The sequence below is a fragment of the Dryas octopetala genome, chromosome 6, assembly GCF_963921425.1.
Source record: "Dryas octopetala chromosome 6, drDryOcto1.1, whole genome shotgun sequence".
In the NCBI taxonomy this organism is placed as follows: domain Eukaryota; kingdom Viridiplantae; phylum Streptophyta; class Magnoliopsida; order Rosales; family Rosaceae; genus Dryas; species Dryas octopetala.
This window is the reverse complement of record NC_141371.1, coordinates 7,467,780-7,492,974: the sequence shown is the minus strand read 5'-3', so window position 1 is coordinate 7,492,974 and position 25,195 is coordinate 7,467,780. Positions and strand designations below refer to the sequence as shown.

Sequence of the window (25,195 nt, the reverse complement as noted above, 5' to 3'; positions counted from 1 at the left end):
TTTGAATTATGTGAATTTTGAGCAAGCTCAGTGGATTGGAGGTGGCCCTTATGTCTTGCATGTTGGGTATCAGTTGGGTATCAATACTGTTATTTGGCCAGCCCCTAATGCCAATTATTCCATGGTGTTTCCTCAGCCACACTCTAGCTCAAATAATTATGCTAATGGGCGCACTGGTAATGGTGGTTACCTTTAGGGGTGCGAAGGGGAAGGAGACATATCCAGGACTCTTCGGGCTCTGAACATGATGCTCAATTTGCTCGTACCCCACCCAATGCAGCCATAGAACCTACTAGTGCTTGTGAGAACACTCTCATTAATCCCTACAAGGTAAGTCTACCCCATTGAGGATCCACTGGGTAAGACCCCAACCTTTAGAATCCCAAAAAAGAGGCAACATGATGATTTGGTTGGTGATGTTAATGGGGCTTCCTTGGAAGATCCAAAAAAGAACCCTGAATTGAAAATTAAGGTGGATGATGGAAATGATGTTGTGATGGACACCAATGGGGACACTGGTTATGCTCATAATGTTTCTCCATGGAGATTATTATTTGGAATTGTAAGGGTTGGTCTCGATATTCTTTTTTGTTTGAAGCTTTATTTTTGGAACTCTGTTTTAGTTTACAACATGCTTTGGTGGGAGCGTGCTAATTAATGTTCTAGAATCTAGGCTCCTCTTTTTTTTTTTTAATTATTATTATAGATGTGCGTTCCAACTGATCGATGGTCTCGTGTTGGCCTCGTGTTGTTTTGGAAAACTAATATATGCTTGGATATTTTTTGTTTAAAGCTTTATTCTTGGAACTCTGTTTTAACTTTACATTTACAATTTGTTTAGGTGGGAGCGTGCTAATGTTCTAGAATCTAGGCTCTTTTTTATTATAGATGTGTGTTCCAACCAAGGGTTTAAATTTCAATTTTTAGGGTGTCGAAATCGAAACTTATATTTGTTAAATTTTTGAGATAATTTCGTCGAAATTCTCTCTGTGATCTGGTTTTGGACTTCTGGGTTTTTGGAGAGGAGGCTGGGTTTTGGGAGAAAAATGGGGCAGCGGCAGGGGCGAGATCGAGGGAGAAAGAGGAGCGAGCGGCGGCAGGGGGGAGAAAGAGGCCGGCAGGGGGGGCGATGGCAGGGGGAGTCTCGGGGAGAGAGAGATGATGGATTGGTGATGGATTGGAGAGAGAGAGAGAGAGAGAGATAGAGAGAGAGAGGATGAAGAAAGGAGAAGAAAGGAGACAGTGGAGGCGTGGAGCTGGAGACTCGGGGGAAAAGAAAGGAGAGGGAAGGAAAGAAAGAAAAAGAAGAAAAAAAAAAGGAAGGAAAAAAAGAAAAAGAAGAAAAAAAGAAAAAAAAAAAAGGAAAGAACAAGAAGAAGAAAAAAAAAATAAAAAAGATAAAAAAATTAAAAGGTTTAGGGTTGATTGGGATTTGGGGCCTTTGGTCAATTGTAAAGAAAAAAAATGGATTGGGTTTTCGTTTGGCTGTTTTGGAGTTTTGTTTAGTTGTTTTTAAACCTTAAATTAGTAAACTATAATATATTTTTATATAAAAAAATAATTTAAAATACTCTAAAGGGCTAAAACCTAATATCATATACCATATCCTAGTTTGAGGTTTTTGGGCAATTGAAAAAAAAAATGATTTGAGGTTTCGTTTAATTGTTTTTAAACCCTAAACTAACAAACTCTAATACATTTTTATATAAAAAATAATTAAAAATATGCTAAAGGGTCTAAACCCTAATATCTCATATGATATCTTAAACAATATAGAGTATAGATTATAAAGTATATAGAATTTAGTGTATATATTATAGAGTATAGAGAATATATTAATTTTATTTATTCATTATACTAATTTTATTTCACAGTATTTACCTTCAGCACGCATTATATTCATCTTATATCACATGAAACTTACTATATAATTTGGTTTTTTCAATGTTATTTTATCAATGTAGTAGATAATATGTTAAATAAACATATAGTAAAGTTTCATTCAAAATTTCCGTATTTTGATAGTAATTTCCATCGTTTCCATCTAATTTTTGTCGACATTTAAAAATCTTCAAAATTTCCGTCGAAATTTCCATCGAAATTTTCTCGAAACCCGAAATTTTATTCCTTAGTTCCAACTGACGGTTTTTGTGTTGGCCTCATGTTGTTTTGAAAAACTAATCTATGCTTGGATATATAAGTGTGTCATAATTGTTTTATCATTTGAAAATTTTTGGTAGTTATTGGATAGTCCAGTTGGAAGTACTATGTAATTGCTTACTCTGCACCTAAGTTCATTCTCCCCCTCCAAATAAAAAAAAATGGTAATTTTTGGATCCCATTACAAAGATTAAGGTCACGTTTACTTACAAGGGATGAAAGTAGAATGAGTAAAAGTCATTCACATTCACATTCCACTCCAATCCTATGTTTATTTACATTGGGGAATCAAAAAGTAAGTGAGGCCTACTCCAAAATCAGGAGTCACACTTCTCTTATTTCATCGATCCCACATTCCTACTCCTTGGAGGGGACTTGGTATTGATTCTCATTCCACCTAGAGTTATAGCTTCATACTAATATTATAAACTTTTTTAGGGCTTGTTTGAGAGTGCTTCTGCACGAAGCACTTTTACTCAGTAGCACTTTTATTAGAAATACATAAATTTTTTTGAAAAAAATTCAAGTGCTTCTTGTGAATGTATTTGGAAGCGCTTCCAAATGTTTTTTTAACCCAAAAGTGCTTTAAATTTTTTTTTTCCCAAACATAAGCAAAAACGCTTTTGACTATTTGAAAACGCTTTTAAGGGTTCTAAAAACACTGCCAAACAAGCCTTTAGTAACTCCAAAAACTAAAAACCTAATGCCACCCCATCTCCCTTAAATTGAACCAAAAGGGTATCCAATAAATCCAACACAAAATCACCAAAATGTGCAATAAATAGTATGGATCTTAGTGGACAAAAAAAAAAACCAAGTCTTTGTAAAATGAGAGAATGAAATGGGTTAGTCCAAAAAAAAAAAGTTTTATTAACAGAGAGGAAAAAAGATGGAGATAGATGAAAGGAAAAGAGGGCTTGACGGTTGGGGTCTTCGGTGGTGGCGGTGGGGTCGCCGATGTTCGACTCTGACAATGAGGATGGAAAGGGATGGGTTGTTGGATTGAGTAGATGGGTAAGGGTAAAGATACTTGAGTGTTTGGTTACATGTTGAAGATAGCTAGCATAATGTTTGATTATATGTTTAGAAAATTTTAAAACAACATGTCTTTATTTTATGAAATAATTACTCTCAAGTCTTGTTTTTGAAGGATTTTTAACTCTAAATCCTGCCAAATAAAAAAGTAAGTTTTAGTCCAATCTATTTGTGTATGCACGTGCGGAATTGAAAAAATACACTACCGAGTGTTCGGTGGATAAAGATGCGCATCTGCATATGCATCATCACATTTTTAGGTTGTAAATGCATATTTTTATGTTATAGATGACATGTTTTAGATTGTAGATGCATGTTTTAAGTTGTAGATATATATAACTTCCAGATGCAGCTTTCAGATGCGCGCAAATGCATCTGCTAAGCTTCGGCAATTCCCACTGAGCGCTCAATGGACATTTTGAACTTCTACTTAAATTTTGGGCCGACTCAGATTTGGATTAAATTTATTTCTCATTTTAGATTTTTAATTAAAATACCCTTATTTTATTGGGTCATGTCAAAACTCAAGAATATAAAAATTTCTTGGGGATGATCATATTACCACGTAAGCATGGACTGTATTTGGATAAGGTTTACGTCATTAACCACGTGATAAATACAACGAACCCGAACACCAAAGTTAGCCGACACGTCAACAACGACATGGTGTCCGAAAAAGCGTTCCAGATTCTTTCATTAAACGACAACCAGCATGTTGATTCTTCTGGGTCCCCGGACCAGCTCACAGATCCAGACCCTGTCAGCGAAGCCCAACGACTCTATCCATATCCATCATCCAAAACTGTCCTTTTTTGTTTCTACCCAAAATACCCTCCGTATTATATCATAACTCTCTATTCCAGCAAGTACTATATGGTAATTTCACAGTTCTTTTCCCGCCAACCATTTGGACCTGGACTGTGTGTTATGTATATAAGACCCAGCCCACAAGCTTAGACCACTTCGAGTCTTGTTCATTCTTCACAGTATTCATTGCATCCCAACCAAGAAACCGTTCGCTTCTCTCTTCAGGTACGTAATGTAATCTCCACCCTACGACGTCGTATTAAGTCTCTCATACATATTAATTAATCAATGTCACCTAATTATTTGTTACAGACTTACAGGGTGCTGCAATTATTGCATTGGATTCCAAACTTTAGATTAAGATATAAAAGGTCGGCCCGGGAAACGGCGTCGTGTCGCCGCGCTATCAGTTACCATACAAAGAAGGAATATCAAATTTACAATTATCAGGGGATTGGGATTCAGCATTTCAGCCTCTGCGCTCTGTTACTGCTCTGCAAGGTAAGCTAGGCCTTGCTCATGGAGTAATGGTCTTCTTCTTCTTCCTCCTTCTCTCGCCATTTTTTACAGCTTGTTTCAGCTTAAATGTTTCTGGGTATCTTGATTTATTAAGGTAACTTTGGAGAATGGAGAGCGGCTTCGAGACCCTGATCTCCATTAACGACCTTTCTCATCAAACTGACCAGTCTGCCATGGACCTGGGATCTGGAAAATTCGGGTATTCATAATTCATTCGTTTCTAATTTTTTTTTTTTTTTTTTGCTTTTTTGGGAAAACAAAGATTGGTTTTTGAACTGATTTTTATGACTAATTTTGGTTGGTGAAATATATTTGAAGGTGCGCGCATTATAGAAGGAGATGCAAGATCAGAGCACCATGTTGTGATGAGATTTTCGATTGCAGGCATTGCCATAACGAATCCAAAGTCAGTTTTTGCTATTGGGTTTTTATTTAACTTTGATTAGCAATAATAATATTTACAATTCAGCATCTTATAATTTGGGTGGATTTTTTTTTTTGAGCAGAATTCAATGGAAGTTGATCCTCTTGATCGCCATGACCTTCCTCGCCATGATCTGAAAAGGGTTAGCTGCTTTTACTGTCTCTCTCACTTGCTTTTTAAGTTTGTATGATTTTTAGCTATAAGATTAATACGCAGCCAGCTGTAGAAGTCTTTAAAAGGAATGGGGAATAGAATTAAAAATTATGACGTACCTTTCATTTTTCACAAGTAGATTTGATTTTATCTGGGTTTTGCTGGATATGAATTTCCTTAGATTTACTTTCCTTTAACTCTCCTAATGTGAATGTTAAAGGGTTCAAATCAAAAGATGCAAACTTTATGGATAAGGTTCAGCATCTTTCTTTTCTTTCTCTGTGGAATACTTGGACCTATTATGCCAACTTGGATTAGTCCTTTTCTTTTCTTTCCTTTTTTTTCCATCTTCCTGACCTTCTTTTTTTTTTTTTTTTTTCCAGGTCATCTGCTCCTTGTGCAACACACAACAAGATGTAAGCCTTCTTTTTAAAAATTCTGATAATAGTAACAGTAATTATAATTCAAGGATGGTGTTAATGACTACTGAAGTTCTGATATTCATTCAGGTCCAACAGCACTGTACCCAATGTGGGGTTTGCATGGGAAACTATTTTTGCTCCAAATGCAAGTTTTTTGATGACGATGTAAGCTTCTGAGTTCTTGTTAATGAAAAAAAGAGAGCTTATTGAGTTCAGCTTATCTCATATATGTAAAGCCCTGTTTTTACTTCATTTGTTTTGGAAATCCATTTTATTTTGCTAGGTTTCAAAAAATCAGTACCATTGCGACAAATGTGGTATCTGCAGGTTAAACTCTTTCTGCACTTTTTCGTTGTTCCTTTATATTATTGTTTGCCTGTTTTTTTTACTTTTATTTTGATTTTGATTTTTAGGAATTACCTTTCATTACCTTACTTCTAGTAAAGATTCTTCATTGATAAAACACTTGCATGTGCCTAAATTTGTTTTACTTGGTATTACAGAACTGGAGGTGGGGATAATTTTTTCCACTGTGACAAGTGTGGTAAGACGTTAACCCCCCCACCTTTTCTTTACTTCTTTGAAATCCTTTTAATTATGCCTTTTTAAATAATCTAAATTGGAATGTCTCTATCTGTGATTTAGGATGTTGCTACTCAACAGTGTTGAAGGATTCACACAATTGTGTGGAAAATGCAATGCATCACAATTGCCCTGTGTGCTTTGAGGTAAACTTTGGAGGATGCTATTTCTAAAAATTATTTTACAGAGTTTTCTGCTTAATAGTGCACCAACTCACATCAGTTATTTGTGCAGTTTCTTTTCGATACAATGACAGACATTACTGTCTTGCCATGTGGACACACTATACATTTGGAATGTGTGAAGGAGATGGAGCAGCATTTCCAGTAATTCTTTTTTGTATTCAAGATATATGTATATACTATATAAGGATGATCTGATATAAATTGTTGATATAAATTATAAAAAAGTAGTCTTGATTTATTTTATTCTTGGGACTGTTGTGAATCCATATTAATTGTGCATAACTCTGCAGGTATTCATGCCCGGTTTGCTCAAAATCATACTGCGATATGTCCCGTGTGTGGGAGAAACTTGATCATGAGGTAAATCTACAATTCAATCATTTAAGCTTTTCACTGTAAGAATGATTTGAGTCATATAACTGCCTCATCGTTACCTTTCTTTTCTAGCTTACTAATCTCTTTCAAATCAATTTCAGGTTGCTGTAACTCCCATGCCTCAAATCTATCAAAATAAGATGGTAAGTACACTCATGATTACTTCTGTGACTTTGGCAACAAGGGTGATTAAATTTTTCACTTATATTTAATAAACTACGGTGGTAAAAATGCGCATTTATTTTGCTGTTACATTTAGGTTTGGATCCTCTGCAATGATTGTGGGGAAACATCAGAGGTAAATTTCCACATTGTGGCACATAAATGCCTCAAATGCAAATCCTATAATACAAGGCAGACACAAGGAGGGCCAGCCTCATGCACGTCAAGGATTACGGAGATGGTGAGATAACAAAAGATTTATGATGTATTACTTTCTAAATTATATCGATTAGTGTCACAAAAAGGTAGCTCTTAGTGGTAGTGCTGGTCCCTTTATTCTTTGCATACTAGTTTCTCGGCAGGTTCACTTGTGGAATATTTGCTCATATTTGAGCCATTTTCTGTATGCCAGTGGGTAGGGTCAGCAGGTTACATTTGAAAGCATGGGAATACATTGTATGAGAGCTTCATCAATGGAAAATGTTTCTAGATTTAACAGAGATATCATGATTAAAGTTTGTAATCCAATCATAAATCTAGGTTTGCAACTGGTACTAGATTGCTTGAATAAAATCAATGAATTTTCGTGTAGCAAAATTTAAGTTCATATTAGACCTTCTGAGATGGACTTGCACACCACAGCTTTGGAAGTACATATAGAATTTTCTAAGCTAGTATCCTTAACCGACATGTGCAAGTACCAATTTATTACAGCGAGAAATGTAAACATTTATTTGTCCAATCATGGAGTTTGTTGGTTCTGCCAGTCATAGAGCTTGATATCTCGGCCATTGAGAGGTTGTAATGGTCTTTCATTTGTCTCTGCATACTGCATTCAAGTTTATCAGCAGAAGTTAATATGTGCTCAAATTCGATACTTTGATGTGTATTGGGTAGTTCTTTCAGAGGAAAGACTTGGCAAAGATAGGTTACTTACATCAAAAACAGCTCGTTGAAGTAACTTCACTTGTGATCTTGAAACAGTGTGTACCTGAGGGCAGTTTATGATGATTAGCTTAGGTTTCTCATTTTTGGCTACCAAAACGTGAATTTACAAGAGCTGAAGAAATGGTTAGGGTAAGTGAGCAAGTTTTACCTGTTTGTTTATGGTCCAAGTAACTCCTTCAGTACAAGGAGGGGTTGTGAGTGAACCCATGTATCTGTAAAATTTGGAGCTAGACCTTCTTTTCTTCTTCTGTTTTTTGACCTGAGCACTTTTGACCATCAAGGGATCAGCCACCCCCAAGTGTATCCACTTCTTGGTATCAATCATAGACAATAGATCCTTTCTCACCTGAAAGTTGGAATAACACCATTCATCAACTATGTACAGTTTTCTTTTTTTCTTTTTTAGTGACTTGAAATAGTTTCTTCTTACACACGTATTGAGGCTTTTTACCTGTGAGAGGAAAGGATTGGGTTTGCCAATTTTGTAGAGGAATCCTACTACTGCCAGGTTGTTGTTCTGGCTTCGATGAACCATATGGAATTCCAAATCATACCTGTTAATAAAAACAACTCTTTAGACATTATAGAAGCATTTTGGATTTAAGAGAGAGAGAGAGAGAGAGAGAGAGAGAGAGAGAGAGAGAGAGAGAGAGAGAGAGAGAGAGAGAGACCTTCTGCCATTAAGGGCATGCTCAGAGGGGGAGTGCCAATGGCATTGTTTGAGGAAGAAATCTGTGCCATTGATACGAATTGATCCAGCATCACCCTCCCATTTAATCTGCATCAAATATTTATTGCAATACAGAATTAATTAAAAATGTTGTGACTTAAGACACTTCCATACAACATATGCAGTTAAAAATCCATCCTTTATTGTATACAAACAAATGAAATAGGATTTCACTTTCTCACCGAAATAGCATGAGCTTCATTGTTGATAGTTGCATTGGAAGGCTTATAACTGATTTGAAGGTCCTCCAAACTTGGGACTAATTTCTTGGCATCCTCATCCCTTATATCTATTGGCGATTGCCGTTTTCCATCCTTACATGTCCCCCATTCTTTCTTGAGCTCTCCCCAGCGTTCTGGTCCTTTCTCACTCCCTTCCTTAAAATCAAACCCCACTTCTCCCTCTGCACCAAAAACCCAAAACTCATAATTATGATGATAATGATGATGATGATGATGATGATGATGAAGATGAAGAAAAATGCAAGTATATATGCATTTGACATTACCAGAAGCTCTAATGGGTGTTGGGTGCCAGAAAAGAAGAAGAAAAGTCAAAGCAATGAACCCAAGATGGGCTTGCTTTGATTCACCCATCTTTCACACACAAAGGGCAACAAAGAGGCCTTAATCAATGCTGTGCCTTGTGGGGGGGAGGATATCAAATCCCTATATCATTGTCTGATTTACCTTTCTTGGCAATGCAAATCCATCTATATGGATGCTATTTATACTAGTTTTTTATGGGAAGCTTGGAAGTTGCATGAACTGAAATTAGATCAATACACCCATATCTTGACTGTAGTAAAACCCGGAGCCAGTCTGGCCCTTCTTTGGTTATTTCCTTGAATATTGCAACTTCCAGCTCTTTACAATACTACTAGTATGGGGATTAATTTGTCTAGTCTGTTTACAAGAGTACTATATTTACACATTACATTTCTATAATTTTTCTCAATGATTGGTATGAAGAAAAAAAAAAAAAAAAAAAAAAGAGATACCAAGCATGAGCCATAGGTTGCAAAGAAGGAAGGTCCACAACCGAATTAACTTCACGAACAATATATTGTAAGAGCAATTCCAACAAAATTACCTATATTCTAGCTAAATTTGTGAAAAAAAAAAATTAGAAATCTATTTTAACTAACTACTTTTAAAATCTTACCCCAATATTGTTCTTTATTTTAGCTAATATTGATATTTTATTATTTCTTAAGATTTTATATTATGGCTAATAAGGGGTAAATTTGTACCGTTGCATTTTAAGAATTCAAGAATTGTTTTCAGTTGGGTTGCTTCGATTATAGCTATTTTCTCTCTTCTCTCACCCAAATTTAGCTAATCTGTTAAAGAATGATTTTGGGAGGAAATCAGCTAATATAGCTAGGGAGGAGAGAAAACTAAGTTGTTGAAGATGCTATAAGATTGCCTCAAGAAACTAACCATCCTTAACCAACAAAACCGCTGAGGCCAACAAGCACAACCCAAAATAGCATCAATAACAATTCTTGGAATCTTCTTTTGTTGAAGAATAATTAGGTAGCACCACACACTTTTGGGTTGATTATTTCTTGACTGACGAAATAAGGATTTAGTATTTATAGATACAAAAACACAAATTAGAGTTTGGGTACCAAATTGAACACAAATCCAAGTTTAGTTACCAAAAGTGAAAAAAATCCTAAAATAGATAATTCGGGTTAAGGTTGACTAACTAGTATTCTACACAACACGAACACAAGTTTCGACCAAAAAAAAAAAAAAAAAACACGAACACAAGTCGTTCACAGCAATTGCAATCTCTAACTAGGATGCACCCTAAGGGCTGATGAATAATAAATTGAAATTCATGAATAATAGTTTGTATGCTTAATTAGCAACATATAGATTATAGGAGCTCAAAAAGGATGGGAAATACATCGAAGGCATGTCAAATAAACCTTTAAAAAAGGAGAAGGAGATTTGGTGCATGAAATTTAAAAAAAGCATCATATGGATTGAAACAAGTTCAGGGCTGGTAATGTCTCTGAAACTTCACAGTCAGAGAGTTAATGGGTTATCCATGTTTGGTGTCTAAGTTTCTGTGCAGTGACTCCTTGAGAATGTAAATCGGTTGAACACTTCTATATTGTGTTTCAGGAAATGTTGATACTCAACAGTGTTGAAGGATTGATTTCCTAATTATATCGATTAGGGTCACAAGAAAGTGGTAAGTAGTGACAAAGTAGAATGGTTTAAAACACAATCCGTTGTCGTCCAGCGGTTAGGATATCTGGCTTTCACCCAGGAGACCCGGGTTCGATTCCCGGCAACGGAACTTTTTTTATTTTTGTACCAGAAAAAAAAAGGAGGGAAAATTGGAAGTGCTGGTCCTAGTTTCTTTGTAGGTTCAATTGTGGAATGCTTGCTCATATTTGAGCCAATTTCTATATGCCAGTGGGTAGGGCCAGCAGGTTGCAACTTGTATTAGATTCAATGAACAAAATCAATGACTTTGTTGGAGCCAAATTGAAGTACATATAGACTTTCTAACACACCACAGCTTCTGAAGTACATATACAATTTAATAACCAAGCTGGTATGCTTAATCCACATGTGCAAGTACTAATTTATTACTGCGAAAAATGTAAATTCTTTCGAACCACCGTGGTTGTTGGCTATGCAAGTCTCATTGGCGTAACAGCGAGTCATAGAGCTTGATAACTCGGCCGTTGAGAGGTTGTAATGGTCTTGCATTCATCACTGCATACTGCATTCAAGTTTACCAACATAACAAGTTAATTAATATATGCTCGAAATTTGATACTTTGATGTGAATTGAGTAGTTCTGTCAGAGGAATAACTAAACAAAGATAGATTTTACTTACATCGTAAACGGCCTTTTGAAGTAACTTCACCTGAGATCTTGAAACAGTGTGTGCCTGAGGGCAGTTTATGATGACTAGCTTAGGTTTCTCATTTTTGGCTACCAAAATGTGAATTTACAACAGTTAAAGAAATGGTTAGGGTAAGTGAACAAGTTTTACCTGTTTGTTTATGGTCCAAGTAACTCCTTCAGTACAAGGAGGGGTTGTGAGTGAGCCCATATATCTGTAAAATTTTGAGCTAGACCTTCTTATCCTCCTTGGTTTTGTGGCCTGAGCCCTTTGGACCATCCAGGGATCAACCACTCCCAATTGTGTCCACTTCTTCATATCAATCATAGACAATAGATCCTTTTTAACCTGAAAGTTGAAATAACACCATTCATCAATTACAGTTATTTTTTTGACTGGAAATAGTTTTTTTACACATGTATTGAGGCTTTTTACCTGTGAGAGGAAAGGATTGGGTTGGCCCGGTTGGCCAATTTTGTAGAGGAATGCTACTACAGCTACGTTGTTGTTCTGGCTTTTGTGAACCATGTGCAATTCCAAATCATACCTATTAATAAAGACAACTCTTTAGACATTGCAGAAGCATTTTGGATTTCAAAGTGAGAGAGAGAGAGAGAGAGAGAGAGAGAGAGACCTTCTTCCATTAATGGAATTCTCAGAGGGGGAGTGCCAATGGCATTGTTTGAGGAAGTAATCTGTGCCATTGATATGAATTGATCCAGCATCACCCTCCCATTTAATCTGCATCAAATATTTATTGAAATACAGAATTAATTAAAAATGTTGTGACTTACACTTCCTTACAACATGTGCAGTTATAATCTTGCCTTTCTTCTACACATAAAAAAATTAAAATAGGATTCTCATTTCTCACCACAATAGCATGACCTTCATTGTTGATAGTTGCATTGGAAGGCTTATAACTCACTTGAAGGTCTTCTAAACTTGGGATTAATTTGGTGGCATACTCATCCCTTAAATCTATTGGTGTTTGCTGCTTACCATCCTTACATGTCACCCATTCTTTCTTAAGATCTCCCCAGTGTTCTGGTCCCTTCTCACTCCCTCTCCTATAATCAAACTCTATTTCTTCCTCTGCACCAAAAACCCAAAACTCAATAATTATTATGATGATGAAGATGAAGAAGAATGCAAGTATATATGTATTTGACATTACCAGAATGTTCAGCACTAATGGGTGTTGGGTTCCAGAACAGAAGAAGAAAAGTGAAAGCAATAAACCCAAGGTGGACTTGCTTTGATTCAACCATTTCACAGCCAACAGCCTCTAAGAAACAAATGGTGGCAATACAGAGGCCTCTGTTCTTTGTTGGAATTGCTATGCAGCCTATACCCAATAGCCCTTCTATTGGGTTTATATTAAGACTGTGATGAATGTATGCACAAAATGATGCAATAAGAAGAATGAATGATATAGAGCTTCCTTAATCTCGTAAAATTTGCTCCTTGATCAATGTTGCGCTATATGGGAGAATCAATCAAATCCCCATAACAATGTCTGTTTAATTTCAATCACTTCTATGGAATACTAATTTACCTTTCTTGGCATTGTAAATCCATCTATATTAGATAGTAATTATACTTTTTTTTTTTTTTTTTTTTTTTTTTTTTTCAGGAGAAGCTTGGAATATTGATTTTTGCAAGTACTTTCTCAGTCTAACACTACTGGTAGGGAGATTTGTCTGTCTGTTTACCAGGGTAGACAATTTTTTTTTTCGTCATTGAACATGTGAATTTGCTAGAGTATGTGTATTTGCTAGGTTGGGTCCAATCTCTTAAATCGTATAGTGAAAATAAAAATAGGAAGGATACCAAACATTTGCCAAGGACTTAGTTATTTTTATTTTTTATTTTGCAACGATGAAAAACTAACAACAAAACCCATGCAAACTTGTTGACACAAAGGTTGGAAAACAGGATGATGCCCCATCTTGGCAAATAGGTCCACAACTGAATTAGCGTCACGAAAAATATGTTATGAGTTCACCTGAAGAAGCTAAGCAGTCAAAGAGCAAATGCCCTTAACCAACAAATGCAAAGGTGGAGGCAAACGAACTCAACTCAAAATAGTATTAACAAAAAGACAACTGTGTGACAACCAAAGCATTACCAAGATACTGAAAATTGGCCACTAGAACACGACTCAAAATCATCGTACCACATGTAGAAAGAAATCACATTTTGTCCTTGATCATTGTTGTGCCTTATTGGGGGAGGGGGGTAGCAATCAAATCTTTATAATAATGTCTATGTAATATTGATCACCTTTATGTACATATAATACTACCTTTCTTGGCATTGGAATCCATCTTTATTAGATTCTAATTATAAATACTTGGACATGCCTTAACAGGTTGTCGTCATTGGTTGCTACAGTTTTGAACTGAACTAAACATCTTCCTTGCAATCCGCGCTAAAAAAAAATTGGACAATGACTTGGTAGTAGCAGTAACTTACAGAGACTCTAAACAATTCAGAATGATGAAATTTTAAAAGAAAGAATTTGAAATTATACAATTTGTAAAGCTCATTGTTTGACTAACACATTAAGCTCGATGAAATTTAAAAGCGATCTGGGTGGTGGGGATAGTTGTGAAGGTGTGTTAGTGACAATGTCCTTAACAATGCAACATTGTGGGGAAGCAATCAAATCCCTATAACAATGTCTGAAATATCTAACTTTTGTGTACTACTAATTTACCTTTCTTGGCAATGCAAATCCATCTACATTAGATGGTATTTATACTTGTTTTTTATGGGATGCTTGGAAGTTGCAGAGGCTCTTCCTGGATTATTCTTGGACTGTTGGGAATCCATATTAATGGTTTGCTCGAAATCATACTGCTATAAGTCCGTGCGTGGGGGAAACTTGATGAGGAGGTAAATCCATGACCAGATGGTTCAATCTAATGAAATGAGTCATACGATCACTGCCTCATAGTTGTCTGTCCTAACTTTACTAATATTTTTCAACTCAATTTCAGGTTGCTGTAACTCCCATGCTTAATTCAAATGTATCATAACAAGATGGTAAGGCCTTGTTGGTGCTCAAAATGGGTCAAGTGAGGATTGAATAATATTCAATCATGAAAACGAAATCATATGATTGCCCCGTGTGCTTTGAGGTAAAACATGGAGGATTTTTTTTTTTTTGGCTAACAAATATGGAGGATGTTAGACAAGGTATTATATATGGTATTATATACATGCAAGTTCTTTTCAATATATACAATGACAGACATTACTGTCTTACCATTTTGACCGCTATACATTGGGAATTCGTGAAAGAGATGGAACATCATTTCCAATACGTTTGATATATATTGTTGCCCCATCTCCTGATAGTTTAAGCTTTTTGGTTCAGTGGTTGTCTGAAAACCCAATCATAAGCCTAGGTTTGCAATTGAATGAACAAAATCAATGAATTATTCTGGAGCAAACTTAATGTACATTAGACATTCTGATATAGACTTGCACACCACAGCTTCTGAAGTACATATAGAATTTTCAAAGCTGTAGGTATGCTTAATCTACATGTGTTATTTCTACAAAAATGGAAAAAAATACGCAAGCTCCTAGCGTAAAGATGGGCTATAGAGCTTGATATCTCGATTGTTGAGAGGTTGTAATGGTCTTGCATTCATCACTGCGAACTGCATTCAAGTTAATCAACAGAAGAAGTTACTATGTGCTCAAATTTGATACTTTGATGTGTATGGAGTAGTTCTAGCTATCAGAGGAATCACTCAACAAAGATAGGTTACTTACATCAAAAACCGCTTGTTTGAGTAACCTCACTTGTGATATTGACACAGTAGTTTGCACCTGAGGGCAATTTATAATTAGCTTTGTCACAGGTTTGGCTACCAAAATGTTTATTTCAATTACAAGAGTTGATGAAATGATTCTTAGGGCTGAAGAAGAGGTTGTACCTCTTTGTTTACGGTCCAAGTAACTCCTTCAGCACAAGGAGGGGTTGTGAGTGAGCCCGCGTATCTGTAAAATGTCTGCATGGTGGCCTGAGCCCCTGTGATCTCGGTCGGATCAACCATTCCCAAGTGTATCCCCTTCTTTATATCAATCATTGATGATATAGCCTTTTCCACCTGAAGGTTGGAATAACACCATTCATCTAGCTCATATATTTTTCTTTTTATATTTAACTGGAAATAGTTTTTTCTCTTACACATCTGTTGAGGCTTTTTACCTTTGAGAGAAAAGGATTGGGTTGGCCAATTCTGTAGTGGAGTGCTACTACAGCTAGATTGCTGTTCGGGCTTTGGTGAACCATGTGCAATTCTAAATCATACCTAATAAAGAGAACTCTTTAGACATTGAAGAACCATTTTGGATTTGAGAGAGAGAGAGAGAGATGGAGATAGAGACCTTTTGCCATTAATGGAATGCTCAGAAGGGGAGTGCCAGTGACATTTTTTGAGGAAGTAATCTGTACCATTGATATGAACTAAGCCAGCATCACCCTCCCATTCAATCTGCATCAAATGATTGTAAATACAGAATTAAGAATAATGTCATGTCTCCCACTAAGCCAACATTTATGCAGTTAAAATCATGCATTCATTCTACACATGAACAAATGAAACAGGGTTAATTTTCATTCCTCTCACCGCGATAGCAGGACCTTCGTTGGTAATAGTTGCATCGGCAGGCTTATAAATCATTGTAAGGTCCTCTGAAGTTGGGATTAATTTGGTAGCAAGCGCATCCAATAAATCTATTGGTGATTGTTGTTTTCCATCTTTACATGCCACCCATTCCTTCTTAAGATCACCCCAGTGTTTTGGTCCCTTTGGACTCCCTATTCCATAATCAAACTCCATGTTTTTCCCTGCACCAAAAACTAAAACCTCAATAATTATGATGAAGAAGAATGCAAGCATATGTATTTGACATTACCAGAAAGAGCTTTAATGGGTGTTGGGTGCCAGAACACAAGAAGAAATGTAAAAACAATGATCCCATGATGGGCTTGCTTTGATGCAACCATCTTTTGTAGCCAACAGCCTTTTAAGAAACAAATGGTGGCAACACAGAGACCTCTGTTCTTTGTGGAATTGCTATGAATAAATAATGTAAGGTATAGAGCTTCCTCAATCAACTAAGCCAACAATCACTGTAACAGTTGCAGGATCAACAAGTGGAAAGAAATCACATTTGCGATCAATGCATGTTTTTCCTTATGGGGTGGGAAGCAATCAATCACTTTTATGTAATTCTAATATATCTTTCTAATTGGCATTGCAATCCATCTATATTAGATAATATTTACACTTTATTTTTATTTTTATGGAAAGCTTTGAAGTTTCATGATCTGAATCAGACCAATACATCCATATTTATACAAAACTACTAAAACATAGCTCTACCCTCTACCCTCTACCCAGTCAGGCCCTTCATTGGTTAATTCCTTGATTTATGCAACTTCTCTCTCTCTAACACTACTACATTAGTACGGAGATTTGTGTACTATATTTAGACATGAGAATTTGCTAGAATTTTTTATGTTGAATTAAACATCGTCCTTACAATCAAATCCCTATAATAGTGTCCATGCAGTACTAATCACTTTTATGTAATACTAATTTACCTTTTTTGGCATTGTAGTATCAATAATATCCTTATACGTTGAATTATTTAAAACACGTGGCGGAATATCGGTTGTTCTCAATAATTTTTCATATATTAGATGCTAATTATAGACATCAGAATTTAATTTTCTAGATTATTTTATTTGAATTAAACATCCTCCTTAATTATAGTCCTTACAATCAGCGCTACAAAAGGTAATCTGCTCCTTCAATAAAACAGAACAAGATGTGAGTCACCTCTTCTTTTAAAAAACTCCTTAATACCAGATATATATAGATATATATTTTGGTGTTCAATGTGGTTCATCATTGTTCGTATTTGCAGAAGAATTCTTGCATACAAATACAATTAATGCTCGTCTCACAATAAATTGGTCACATGACAAACATGTGTAGGTGGATATGAGAGAAGCATTGTATCATAGTTACCGGGATTGTTACACCTCCTATGTACAACGATCCGGATCGCATGACCCTGGATCACTAAAATTAGTGTCCCTAACTTTTTCTTATATTTTTTAATTAATCTATGTTTAAAGTAAATACATTGTTTAATCATCATCAAAAGATTAAATAGAAAAAATTATGAGTACTTAACACAAGTACAAAAAGGTTATCTACATTCTATTAATATCTATGTTATTATTAATAATATATACCAATATACTATATAATGAATCAACTAAGCCTACGCATACCGGTTAAGGTAGCTTACTGTGTACCCGTACCCTATTTTCAGGTTGGACTTTTTCTTGGTAGAAAGAATCATTACAATCTGATTATGGATCACTTGCAGTATCTGAAGGATTTGTTGTCCTTGGTTTTGCAGAACTGGAGATGAGGACAACTTTTTTCAACTATTAAATGTGCTAATATTTTGGAATCCTCAACATGGTAATTGAGAATCCTTTATCTCTGTTTATAATCAATTATACAGTCCATTATACATACACTTCATTGATGGACAATGTTATAAACAATTTACAGAAATATTTTGAATGATCATTTGTGAGGCCTTCTTAAATATGAACTGCAACTAGTCACAGATCATAGAGTGAAGAACAGAACAAGGAGATTCAAGTATAGACAGAGGCATGGATTAATTAACATGTATCATGTATATGCATATGATTGTTTCTCATTATAGTATAGATACGCTTCTTTTTTGTCACCAGAAGCAATTAGATTACAAATCGAGTAATGCTACATGAACTACATTAATGGATCGAACATTGTAGTCCATGAATGTATAGTTTTATTGTTACAAGTAAGAAATATAAGACAAAGAATTTCTTTTCTCTTGTGAATTTATTATGGTTTCCAATGAACTCTCTGACATTGTCAGTTGTGTTTGTCTTTGTCCCTTGCGCTTTGGTCTTATGCTTGGATCTTTCGACCATTGAGTGGTTGCACAGGCCTCACATTCATTTCTGCATACTGCAATTGGTGTTAAGAACCAAATTAAGTCATAAGCGTGGATCATGGGATCACATTGTGGAGCGAGCCAAAAAATGATGGTTAGTACGTGCACTCGAACATTCTTATACATGTGTGTTTGAAGTAAGAAGAACAAAGGACAGAAAAGAACAACAGAAACAAATTAACAGAAATCCTATGCAAAGCAGGCCACTTACATCAAGCACAGCCTCTCGAAGTAGGTCTATTTGTTCCTTTGAAACGGTGCCAAACTGGAGGGAGGAAGTTAAAATTTAGGTAAGCAAGTAGAAGACATATATGAAATTATGAACATTGAGATTTTGGGAGAAAAAGATAACTCTGTTGCATTTTCTTTCACTAACTGATAGTACAAGTAGTACTTTACCCGTTTGTTGATGATCCAAATAACACCTTCAGAACATGGAGGAGTGGTGAGTGAGCCCATGTATCGGTAGTAGTTGTTGAATCTCAATTTTGTTATTTCTGCAGGATCAATCTCCCCAATGCCTCTCTCTGTCTTTTGATCAGTCATGGATGATAGATCCTTCCTCAACTGAGATTCATCACAATTAGCTACCATCATGTACTAGTAACAAACTCATGCATGTGTACAATTATTATACATGCATATATGCATCAAGTAGCATACAGGAATCAAGGGTTTATGAAGAAGTAATTTCATCACCTTAGAGAGGAAAGCATCTGGCAGACCAATCAGGTAGAAGACCCCAACAACAGCAATATTGTTGTTTCTCGCTTTCGGATCCCAACTTTGATAAACCATGTGCAGCTCCATGGCATACCTGTAACACAGAAATGTGTACAGGAATGACTCGTTACATATAAGAAGAAAAAAAAACTTCATGTACACGTGTTAGACGGCAGTTTACCAATAGCTCCTTACATGTAATGAGCCAAACAATGTGTATTGTTAATTATAATTTGTGCATCTATGCATTGGAGAGAGAGAGGGAGAGAGGGACCTTCTGCCATTGATGGAATGCTCGGAGGGTGAGTGCCAGTGACATTGTTGTAGGAAATACTGAATGCCATCGATCTCAACTGATCCGGCGTCTCCTAACCACCCAAGCTGCACCCACCACATACATGGCATGTATTAACAGCGGCTTATTTTCAAACAACTATACAAGTGTTAGGAGTTACACTTGCCTATATAAGTTCTCCTAATTATGATGAGCATAACCGAAATTGAGAAACAAATACAATATATATGTAACTTGAGGGAATAGAACCCCCTAAATTAAGTTGGGACAATATTTATGTAACTTGAGGGAGCCGAAAGACGGAGGCCCCCAATAAGTGATGTTAAAGCCAACGATTCGATTAGGACGCGTGACACGAGATCATTATTCAAGGTGAAGATAAAATCACACACATGTACCTCATCCAAAATAGTTAAGTTGGGAACAATATATTTTGGGGGTAGGGGGAGGGGAGACATGAGCCCCCAACAACCTTGACAGTTGCTTACCTTAATATCATGGCCTCTGTTCTTGAGAGTGGCATTAGAAGGCTTGTAAGTCCTATTTAGCTCCCCCAAGCTTGGGAATATTATTTTTCCTATGCTTGGGACTACTTGAAAATTCTTATTTGATAAATCTATAGGAGATTGCATGCTTCCATTCTTACATGCTGCCCATTCTTCCTTGATATCTCCCCACTGAGCTGGCCCCTTGTTGCTCCCCTCAATATAATCAAAATCTCTCTCATCCTCTGCACATACAATGCAATATCTATAATATACATGATTCTCACATTATAATCACCCATATCTAACAAAACAAAAAGGATCAATAAGAACATGTATTTTCATTCTGCCTACCAACTTCTTGAGCTGTGACTGATATTGTCAAATGTGTGAATACAACTACATTAAGGAATAGAAAACAAGAAATGAAGATGGGTTTGCTTTGATGCTTCATGTTCTTCAGGCTGCAGAGTGCACAGAGTTGGAGAAATAGTACTAGTACCAGCTGTGGCAGGTTGTGATAGTCTGACAAAGGGGTTTTTGATTGGTATATATATATATATATACACAAATCACTACAAAGGCAGAGGCAGAGGGAGCAAAGACAGATTATAGAGACTGCAAGTTTTGAGTTTGCTACTAAAGGAATATTGCATGCTTAATTTGGTCTAAATCTCATGAAGCCACACAAAGAGAGAAGAAAATGCATCAAAGATATATACATGTGTAATAACACATGTAAAAGGAAAATTTCAAAAACCAAGGATACAGTTTGGTTTATATTTCATTGGAAACTCGAAACTCAAGTACATATTAATTGCCTATATATATATATATATATTTAATTTGTTCCAACCTTCTGGCAATCTGTGATCCACAATTGATGTGGATGTGTGTAACTCTGTTTGAGCCAATCTAATAGATTGCGTGCTCATATTTTTGATATAGAGATCATTACCTATTTATTATGAAAGAGGTTGGGTGGGTTAGGCTACAAAGATTTCATGCCCAAAAAGTGCAAGAGTACTATCTCCAAGCCAATGTTATTGTTTCCCTAAAACTAACACATTACTCATGAATTCATGATCACCTACCAACTGAGCGAGAGAGTTGGCATACAATTTAAGATGAAACCCGGCTTAATTCTTAGTTCGATCAGTTTTGTTTAAATTATATTTAATTCTAATTTTTGGTAATCTCTTATTTTGATATATATATATATATATACTGAGAAAACATTACAAAAAGAGGGATTAACGCAATTTTGGTCCCCAGACTTCTAATTTGAAAAATTAAAGACCTCGATTTTTTCAATTTTGCCAATTGAGGTTATTCCGTCAATTTATACATTTTCCATCCAAATTTAGTGGAAAATGAAGGAGGGAAAAGGATAAGATATAAATGGAAGGGACCATTTTGCCTTAAAAAAGAACCTCACGTGATTGGCACATGGTGCTAGAGCTGGGTTTTTTCATTGACATACTGAAAATACCGACAACCTCCTCGAATCCAACTCTAACGATTCGGTGGTGATCTTTGCAATTTCGATTTCGGTTGAATAAACAAACCACACCGCCTATATCGGTGTCGGAATCGAGCTGGGATATCACAACCCGTCGGAACTCCGACACCGATATCTACACCGACTTGCTTGCCGGCTTCCCTGCAAACTTAGCACCTCCACAAGACCCCAAGAGGTCAAGACCCTTCTCGTCGACAGGGACTCCACCAAAGCCCTAGTCGCCGCCATTTCGATGACCAAAGCCGCTGCCACCTCCACTTCTCTGCAATCTCTCCTCTACAAACCCACCCATCTTGAACCCAGAACCTCTGCAACCCAGCACCTCCACCCTTCGTTCTCTCTCTCTCTCTCTCTCTCTCTCTCTCTCTCCCTCTTTCTCTCCCTCCTTCTCTCCTTCGTTCTCTCCAAAACCAAGCGCCACCAACCGAAACCCGATCGACACCGAAAACTCGGCAACCGACCATATCTATGGCGGGGGCGGTTACAAATCTGGCCATATCAGTGCCTGCGGTTCAAAGCTCGGTTTAAGTAAATCGGTTCGGTTACCGCTCCGAACCCACTCTTGCATAGTGCTATGCAAACGAAAATTTGGATGAAAAATGTATAAATTGACAAAATTGAAAAAGTCAGAGTCTTTAATTTTTCAAATTAGAAGTCTGGGGACTAAACTGATACAAGTGTAATAATCTGAGGACTAAAATGACATTAATCCCTTACAAAAGAAGAACAATATATATAGAACATGACCAATTAAGAAACGAAAGCTTTATGGGTCATGCCCAAGTAAACCAACTGTACCCATCAACCAAAAAAATAGTTTCACGAAACACATCTATGTTGCTATGCTAAAGTGAATTCATGAATAGACTTTAAAACATGATTTAATTAAGAGCTCAAAATCATATTACAAGACAATGATATTATAAGAAAGGATAAGCCACAGCAACAACCACAACCGCCATTATTATCGTCGACATTAGCTACCACCATTGAGGACGCCACGACCACCACCCCTCCCTCATGCATACTTAATAGGAAAATTAAACAAGAAAATGTAGAATTATTAATTAGGATATACACTTTGAAATTCATTGATTATATCAAATACTTCATTTAAACTTCTCTTAAAGTTAAATAGTATGTAGGATCATCTATTTTTTTATGGATAAATAGTCGGATAACTGTGATTAGTTGAAAAAGAGGAAGAGATTTTGACGGGTCCAGACATTGATTCTCTTCAAATGGAGTCCCTACTTTCTTTTTTATTTCAGATTCGTCACTCCACAGTTCACGTCATTTTCCGCAACAATTTGGCCGTGACCATTTTTCTTTTTTTGAAGCACAAATACAATTTGGCTATGAATCTCTTAAAAAAAAAAAAAACCAGCCCCCATTATGTGCCTAACAATCAGTCATTACTTTCCGTCAAAGAGGTGGGACCTAACAAGTAATAAGAGTCAAAAAAGTGATCAAACCTACGTATAATTAGTGGGCCGAATGGCCGATGAGGCATGAGCAAATTCGGTGGTACGTACTCCAATGATTCCAACAAGAATTTTATATTAACATTATCCAAAGCCGATTCCCATTTATTCAAGAAAAATTTCAAAGTTTTTGTATGTGGGTTTATTTTTCAAAGGCTAGTTCATTGAACCCTAGGAAGCTAAAAGATGTTGGGCGTAGGTGCATTTTAAAATCCTTTAATTTAATGGGGCCAGTTAGCAGTTAAAGTTGTAGAGGCCTAGAGGGGTATTCCTCTACTTTACATGTTGGAGAGGAAAGGAATATGAATATAAACACCTTTCTAACATAAATATTCAACAATCAACACCCATTTTTTCTTCCTCATCACTCTTCATCAGCATACGACAAGCACATGCATGTATATTGTGTGTGTGTGTGTGTATTTATCTATATATAGGAGTACTAGCTCATGTAGCAAACGGGCAAGGTGAACCAGGTACATTAATTAATTTAACAAATCGAAACAAAACTATGAGTTTTGCTACACACAACACACAGTCGTCCATATATTGATTGGTGTGAGATTCATTACAAGGTTGCAGCACTAACCAACGATTATCCATCACTAATGGCAGAGCCACATAATTAACCCCACGCAGCTATTTTGGTTTGATTTATATTGAGTTACTTTCTTGAAATTTCTCTTATGAGGAAGAGGCAAAAGATGTTTAATAAAATGTTTCAAGAAGACATTTCATAAGTTGAGAGGCATGCATCACGTCCTCACAAAGATAAATTTCTAACTTATCACTATTGTATATACGTGCATCTCGGCCACTATATATAACACTAGCACTTCTTTTTAGAATTATATATATAGGACCAGATATTCCGGTGAACAGATTTTTTGGTAATGCAGAAAGAAACAAGGCTCTTAATTGCTTTAAGGTTTAAGCTAATGATGATATGTCATGTATGCTAAATCGAGCTAGCTAGCTAAACTTAAGCCAAAAACTATAAACCCCATTGGAGATTCTGGAATTAAAGCCATGCAGCTAGTGACGTAGGAGTACGTATATACTATAGTAGAGCCAAATAACAAAAGAATAAAAAAAGTAATCAAATTAAGGTGGCATAATGAAAGCACAATTAAACAGGGCATGTAGGGCATTTGCTTTTTTTAGATGAACAGGTTAGGGCATTTGAAAAATGATAAATAAAGCATGCAGTTTAATTAATTATGTCCTGCCAAATTTCTGATGCCAAATCTCTCTTTTAAGTAGTAGGACCCCCATGTCGAAGAAAAAGGGAAGAACAGAGACATCAATTTGTTCCCGGATCCGCAGGATGAGGCTCCATGCATTCCCTATTGTCTAATATATAATTGCTGGGGTATTCTACCGTCGTAGAAATTTTTGGTGGACTATAGCATTTAGGAGTGTTATCGATTTATGTATTATAATATAAGTGAATTTATACTTTTGAAATATAATATTAATAAATATACATATATCATAATGTAAGTATATTAATAACATCACGTGACAATGTTACAATATATCACATTGAAAAATTACTCATACTGTAGACACTGGGTTCAATTAACCAATCAGATATTCATAACTGGATCTGGATATAAAAGCTCAAGAAAAGGTTAATTTAAAAAAATAAAAAATAACAAAGGACTGTATTTATGCAGCTTAATTCATGCATTAATGTTTGAAAAAAGAATAGCAATTACTCAGCCAAAGAAAAAGATGTATAGTTTTGTCAGATAGTACATATACTTTCTTGTTGATGATATAAAGCACCCCATTGTCAAGTTTGTTTAAGGAAAAAGAAAAGAACTGCAACAAAGGATTGGTCAGCAGGTCAAGTTCATCTGATCTTTGTTTCCGATCCACACCAAGGAAAGAAGCTATATCTAATTTGGGTACTTTTTTTTTTGTTTTGAGTTTTAATTAAACAACAATTACTAATTTTATGGTTAAGGACCTAAGGTTGACATGAGCCGAGATAAATCATAAAAAGAAAGCCTTCTACCATTCATGTATCTTATTTGGATCTAACATAATATATAAAGTAGAGTATATAAAATTTTTATAAAATTTGAGAATCCTTAACATTTGGGCCTAACTCAATTATCTCGTTCAACTACCCTTAGAGCCAGCTCAGTCAATCATTGCCTTGAGAAGAAGAAAAGAGATGAAATGTAGTTTCAAATGGCCGAGCTTCAAATTGGTGATGTGACTTTATTAAATGTAGTGAAAGCTAGC

General features: G+C 35.9%; 4 protein-coding genes, 1 non-coding gene and 1 pseudogene across 6 annotated transcripts; 2 read left to right on the top strand and 4 right to left on the bottom strand.

Annotated features, from left to right (window-relative positions):
• Positions 1-4,128: 4,128 nt before the first annotated feature.
• On the top strand, positions 4,129-7,324 carry LOC147281876 (E3 ubiquitin-protein ligase RZFP34-like). 2 transcript variants are annotated; one of them, XM_086246175.1, is made up of 14 exons: positions 4,129-4,227; positions 4,315-4,503; positions 4,616-4,720; positions 4,840-4,927; positions 5,028-5,087; positions 5,482-5,514; positions 5,608-5,685; positions 5,804-5,847; positions 6,024-6,064; positions 6,166-6,248; positions 6,337-6,428; positions 6,578-6,647; positions 6,764-6,805; positions 6,922-7,324. In XM_086246175.1, the coding sequence occupies exons 3-14, from the start codon at positions 4,629-4,631 to the stop codon at positions 7,072-7,074; spliced, it is 876 nt and encodes a 291-aa protein (XP_086102301.1). In that variant the 5' UTR covers positions 4,129-4,227; positions 4,315-4,503; positions 4,616-4,628; the 3' UTR covers positions 7,075-7,324. The 2 variants fall into 2 exon arrangements, with proteins under 2 accessions (XP_086102301.1, XP_086102302.1); XM_086246176.1 differs by lacking the exon at positions 4,129-4,227 and having other exon boundaries at positions 4,264-4,503.
• A 242-nt stretch (positions 7,325-7,566) lies between these two features.
• On the bottom strand, positions 7,567-10,220 carry LOC147281875 (carbonic anhydrase Nec1-like). Its single transcript, XM_086246177.1, has 5 exons — positions 8,685-10,220; positions 8,444-8,550; positions 7,921-8,326; positions 7,762-7,815; positions 7,567-7,653 (listed from the first exon to the last, which is right to left on the bottom strand). Exons 1-5 carry the CDS (start codon positions 9,096-9,098, stop codon positions 7,567-7,569), a joined length of 1,068 nt encoding a protein of 355 aa, XP_086102303.1. The 5' UTR covers positions 9,099-10,220.
• Positions 10,221-10,746: 526 nt separating this feature from the next.
• On the top strand, positions 10,747-10,818 carry TRNAE-UUC (transfer RNA glutamic acid (anticodon UUC)). Its single transcript has one exon. It is a non-coding gene; the product is annotated as a tRNA-Glu (tRNA).
• Positions 10,819-11,169: 351 nt separating this feature from the next.
• LOC147281873 (alpha carbonic anhydrase 7-like) lies at positions 11,170-12,648 on the bottom strand. Its single transcript, XM_086248138.1, has 7 exons — positions 12,555-12,648; positions 12,252-12,472; positions 12,012-12,118; positions 11,813-11,924; positions 11,528-11,725; positions 11,369-11,422; positions 11,170-11,250 (listed from the first exon to the last, which is right to left on the bottom strand). The coding sequence occupies exons 1-7, from the start codon at positions 12,646-12,648 to the stop codon at positions 11,170-11,172; spliced, it is 867 nt and encodes a 288-aa protein (XP_086104264.1).
• Positions 12,649-14,973: 2,325 nt separating this feature from the next.
• Positions 14,974-16,406, bottom strand: LOC147281872 (carbonic anhydrase Nec1-like). The gene is made up of 7 exons (XM_086248136.1): positions 16,316-16,406; positions 16,027-16,247; positions 15,785-15,891; positions 15,606-15,708; positions 15,331-15,504; positions 15,167-15,223; positions 14,974-15,051 (listed from the first exon to the last, which is right to left on the bottom strand). The coding sequence occupies exons 1-7, from the start codon at positions 16,404-16,406 to the stop codon at positions 14,974-14,976; spliced, it is 831 nt and encodes a 276-aa protein (XP_086104262.1).
• A 1,942-nt stretch (positions 16,407-18,348) lies between these two features.
• LOC147281871 (alpha carbonic anhydrase 7-like) lies at positions 18,349-20,387 on the bottom strand (annotated as a pseudogene).
• Between the last annotated feature and the right edge of the window lie 4,808 nt (positions 20,388-25,195).

Excerpts from the sequence above, each read along its gene's own strand:
- LOC147281876 (XM_086246175.1), top strand. The coding sequence starts at position 4,629 with ATGGAGAGCGGCTTCGAGACCCTGATCTCCATTAACGACCTTTCTCAT. Across the intron at positions 4,721-4,839 it reads CTGGGATCTGGAAAATTCGG|GTGCGCGCATTATAGAAGGA; the intron begins GTATTCATAATT and ends ATATATTTGAAG. Across the intron at positions 5,848-6,023 it reads GACAAATGTGGTATCTGCAG|AACTGGAGGTGGGGATAATT; the intron begins GTTAAACTCTTT and ends TTGGTATTACAG.
- LOC147281875 (XM_086246177.1), bottom strand. The coding sequence starts at position 9,098 with ATGGGTGAATCAAAGCAAGCCCATCTTGGGTTCATTGCTTTGACTTTT. Across the intron at positions 8,327-8,443 it reads CATGCCCTTAATGGCAGAAG|GTATGATTTGGAATTCCATA; the intron begins GTCTCTCTCTCT and ends TTTTATTAACAG. Across the intron at positions 7,654-7,761 it reads TTCAACGAGCTGTTTTTGAT|TATGCAGAGACAAATGAAAG; the intron begins GTAAGTAACCTA and ends ACTTGAATGCAG.
- LOC147281873 (XM_086248138.1), bottom strand. The coding sequence starts at position 12,648 with ATGGTTGAATCAAAGCAAGTCCACCTTGGGTTTATTGCTTTCACTTTT. Across the intron at positions 12,119-12,251 it reads ATGAAGGTCATGCTATTGTG|ATTAAATGGGAGGGTGATGC; the intron begins GTGAGAAATGAG and ends TATTTGATGCAG. Across the intron at positions 11,251-11,368 it reads TTCAAAAGGCCGTTTACGAT|TATGCAGTGATGAATGCAAG; the intron begins GTAAGTAAAATC and ends ACTTGAATGCAG.
- LOC147281872 (XM_086248136.1), bottom strand. The coding sequence starts at position 16,406 with ATGGTTGCATCAAAGCAAGCCCATCATGGGATCATTGTTTTTACATTT. Across the intron at positions 16,248-16,315 it reads ACCCATTAAAGCTCTTTCTG|GGAAAAACATGGAGTTTGAT; the intron begins GTAATGTCAAAT and ends TTTTTGGTGCAG. Across the intron at positions 15,052-15,166 it reads TCAAACAAGCGGTTTTTGAT|TTCGCAGTGATGAATGCAAG; the intron begins GTAAGTAACCTA and ends ACTTGAATGCAG.